Source organism: Macrotis lagotis, chromosome 5 (assembly GCF_037893015.1).
Source record: "Macrotis lagotis isolate mMagLag1 chromosome 5, bilby.v1.9.chrom.fasta, whole genome shotgun sequence".
NCBI lineage: Eukaryota > Metazoa > Chordata > Mammalia > Peramelemorphia > Peramelidae > Macrotis > Macrotis lagotis.
In genome coordinates this window covers 212,357,001-212,361,187 of record NC_133662.1, presented here as the reverse complement: position 1 = coordinate 212,361,187, position 4,187 = coordinate 212,357,001, and the positions used below count along the sequence as shown (strand labels likewise).

General features: G+C 54.1%; 1 protein-coding gene across 1 annotated transcript; it reads left to right on the top strand.

Annotated features, from left to right (window-relative positions):
* Positions 1 to 411: 411 nt before the first annotated feature.
* On the top strand, positions 412 to 4,187 carry PSRC1 (proline and serine rich coiled-coil 1). Its single transcript, XM_074188337.1, has 7 exons — positions 412 to 463; positions 554 to 611; positions 1,711 to 2,149; positions 2,663 to 2,759; positions 2,838 to 3,083; positions 3,370 to 3,463; positions 3,673 to 4,187. The coding sequence occupies exons 1-7, from the start codon at positions 445 to 447 to the stop codon at positions 3,674 to 3,676; spliced, it is 957 nt and encodes a 318-aa protein (XP_074044438.1). The 5' UTR covers positions 412 to 444; the 3' UTR covers positions 3,677 to 4,187.

Genomic DNA, 4,187 nt, shown 5'->3' with positions numbered 1-4,187 from the left:
TAGCCCCCCGCCCCGCGAGTCAGAGGGTCTTGCGGTTTGGGCTGGTCCTTGGCCCTGTGCCCCCGCGGGTCCGGCTCGTAGTGCTTAAGAAAGGGCCAGTGAACTGAGTGTAACAGCCCAGAAGCTCGTGCCGGACAGTCCGGCGTCTGTCGGGGGAGGGTCCTGCGGCCCGCCCCCCCCCATCATGTCCCCCGGAGGTTATCCAGCTCCTTGAACACCCAGCGGGGAGACCCCGCCCCCGTCTTCAGAGACGGCGCTTATTGTTCAGTCTATGCGGCTCAAAATCCGCTTCTCTAGCTTGGCCGCCGGCCCGGGGCCGCCGTCCGGCCCTGGCAGAAGCCCGGGGCCGGCTCCGTGCTGGCGCGGCGGGACGGGGAGAGCCCAGAGCGCCTTGCTTTCTTTCCAGTCCGGGCTCCAGCTGACTCTGCTCCTGTAGCCGCCGGCATGGAGAACCTGGAGGAAGGTGAGAACTCTCCGGCTGGGAGGAGGCAGTCTCAAGACCAAGGTGGGCCGGGGAAGGGGTGTCAGCCTTAGTTTGTCATCCCTCCCCCAGATGTGAAGTTCATCGTGGATGAGACATTGGATTTTAGCGTGCCCTCACCTTCCGAGGGGTAAGAGTCCCTTTTCTCCCCATCTGCCTCGAGGGCTGGGTGGTTTGGGGAGGCTGGCATAAATGGGCTGGGGTGGGAGGTGGGCAATTGGTGCCATCGAGGATTAACAGTAATAGAGCTAGGAGGGAATGGTGGTCCCCATGATGGCAAAAAGAGAAGACGTTGGCTCACTGGCAGTGTGGCATTCTCCAGGGCCAGCTTTGCCCAAGTCTGTTGGCCGCTGCAATGGCTAGTTGCAACGTGGGTCGTTTTCATTGGTGACGCTGTATTACTGTCTTCATCATTGCTAATCCACAAAGCAAACCTAGGTCTGATTTGTAGCATTTGCCAGTTTCTGAGACATAAATGCTCACGATGAACGCTGAGCAGTCGCCCCTGGAGCCGGAATAAGCTGACTCCAGAACATGCTTGTTGGCATTCCAAGAAGCATCTAGACTGCAGCAGAGGAAAACTAGAACTTTGAGTGGATGAAAAAAGAAATTATGAATCGCTTTGCATGGACAGGGCACTGGGGTAAACACTGACAAGGAACTATTTTAACCCTGCCACCAAAGAACTTTTTTTATAATTTAATTTTTTCCAATTACATGCAAAGAGTTTTCAACATTCATCTTTCTGTAAGCTTTTGAGTTCCACACATCCCCCAGCACCACCATGAGAGTGAATCATCTGATATATTTGTCCTTCAATCCCGAAAGAGACCACACAGGAGGTGATGCCATGACGAGCACGTGTTGGACTTGAGTGGGGGAGGGGGGCTGTGCTACATCACCAGCCTCACCATCCCTCTAGAATCATCTGGGTCCAGTGGCCAGATACGAATCAGGACGACTGGAGAGAAGTGACTTGTCCAAGGTCACACAGCTAGTAAATGTCTGAGGCTGGATTCAAACTCCCATCCTGTGCCATCTAAATGCCCCTCTGATATAGGCTATAAATGTACAATCAGAAAGAACTTCTCTCCTAAGAGTGGAGAACTGATTTGGGGTTCCACTGACAGACCTGCTGCTTGTTCCCTAGTCCCCTCCTGCCCCTTCTTTCCCCTGGGTGGGAGTGGTGCCTGCTTCTAGAATAAACTAGGTTTGTTCTCTTGACTCAGCCATGAGGAGGAAGAGGCTACTGACCCTGTGATCCCGGAGCGGCCTCCTAGGCGGGGCCTGGCCCACCGGAGTGACCTGAATACGGTGGCCGAAGAACCCCAGGGGTTAAGGCTGAGCTTAGGCCCCCTCAGCCCCGAGAAGTTGGAGGAAATTCTCGACGAGGCCAACCGTCTGGCGGCTCGACTGGAGCAATGTGCCCTCCAGGACAGGGACCCCGCCGGGGACGGCAAAGGGCGGCGGGTGAAAGCCAGTCCCCGAAGGGAGACATTTGTGGTGAAGAACAGCCCCGTCCGAGCCTTGTTGCCCACCGTGAGCTCCTCCCTCCGGGGGGTCTCTACTCCGGGAGGCCTGACCCCCCGACTCCGGAGCAGTGAGAAGAAGGGGTCAGGCCGGGCTCTTCGAGCTACATCTGTGAAGAAGCCTTCTAGCACAAAGAAGGTGAGAAGGAAGGGGCATCTTGGGGGTGGGACCTAGAGACCGGTCATAGCCCATTTAGCGTGACCTGTACAAATGGGGTTCCAGACGGAAGGGTTGCGTTCAGAGCTGGCAGCCACACTTGAACGTTGACATGGGAGGGTGGAAGGCAACCCCGGGGATGGAGAGGAATGGGAACTAACGACCGTGCTGAAACAACTAGCCCTTATGAGCACCCTGACTTGCCAAGCCTGTACAGTTATTAAATCCCAAATACAGAGGACACTGATTTGCACTTCTTCCTGGCTGCAGCCTGGCACTGATCACAGTGGCACCTCCCAGCTGCTTTGGGGCATCTTTAGACTTGAGGAACCTTAAGGGGGACATGCAGTTAATTTGAAGGGCAGTTGTGTGACAGAGAGACTTGCTCTGTGACCCTCCCCTTTCCAAATTGAGACATTTGCCCAACCCAGCCCAGGTATCCTCTAACGTGACTGTCCTTGCACCCCCTCAACTTCCTCTCTGTTTTCTTCTCAGGAGGTGCCTGCCAGCAGAAGTCAGTCTTCTCCCCTAAGCCGAATCACCCCTCCAGCCCGGGGAAAAGTGGGACCCAGTGGGAGAGCACCTGCTTCTGGTAAGGAGGAGGGACAGGTCCTAGGAGCTGGGGAGCTGGTGCTTCTCTTGGCTTAGAAACACTCTTCTTTACCCTCAGGCTCAGCTCCCACCGCAAGGCCGGCCCTCACACCACAACTTCCACCAAACACCGGGCAGCGTCCAGCCCGAGCGCAGGGCCCAGCCATCAGGCCCAGCAGGCTGCCCACACCTACTGCCATCCCCAAACCAGCCAGCCAGGCACTGCTCTCTGGCAAGAGTCCCCTGTCTGGGAAAGGCAGCCTGCCCCCAGAATCCACTCTGCCTCGCAAAGGGCTGCCAAGGCCCAGCACAGCCGGACTCAGAGGTGAGGGGGGAAGGACTTGGGGAGTGGGCCCTCAAGGAAGAACATCAGATAGCTCCATCGTGATTTCACACTTGCAAATGGGCAACAGCAAAAACTTTCTGCTCTCCTTTTCATTCATATGCCTTAAAGATCGGGTGACAGTCAGAGAGAGTGGGTTTCTGAAACACCCCCCACCCCCGGTTCTGAACAGCTGGGTCTTGTGGGCTTTGCTCTTGGGACGGCTGGTCCCATGATTTCCAAGGATGTTTTATCTCCTTTTTATTTCTTTTGTTTTCCCCCCACCAAGTTCCTGCTACCCAACGATCTGGCCTCCCAATCTCTGCTGCCTCCCGAAACCAACTGCAGACCCCCAAGAAGGTGACAACCCAGGGACTCACGAGGTAACATACATACATATATATATATATATATATATATATATGTATACACACACACACACACACACCGGTATATTGTATGATATACTACTCAAGTTTGCTGCCCCAGTCGCTGAGTGGGTAACATTCAGAGCTCAGCTGGGGGAGCAGATGTAGCAGGACTGTTGGGGGACCTCAGTGATTTAAGGTGCTCCTCATTCTGTCTTTTTTAGGTAATGAGAAAACAAACCCTAGGACCAAACCACTGCCCAAGCTGTCTATCTTCCTCCAACTTTTAAGAGGCTCTGCTGGCATCATTACCACCTGGACAAGGTCCAGGCCCTCCCAGGCCCTGGCCAGAGACCCTTGGGGGGGAAGGGGGAATCTGGCTTCAGATGAAGTATTTCTGGGTTGAAAGGGAAGGGGAAATTTTTGTTGCCTGAAGTCAAATATGCCCCCCACCTGGCATCAAAAAAGTGAAAAAATGATAGTGCCTTCTCCCATCTCATCTCCATACAACCCTTTGGCTATAGGTTTGACCCTTTAGATATTATCCAGCTGGGCAAAGCTGTTTACAAAGTGCCCACTCTCATGGGGTCTCGGTATCTCAACTTCCCAAAGAGGTGTTTTGGAGTCCTCCACCACTGGACTCAATGTTGGCTTGGGACTAGCTGAGCCAAGTTCTATTCTTTTTCCAGTTTGTCTGTTGTAAATACTTTTTAGTTTCTAAAGGACCAGTTTTATGATT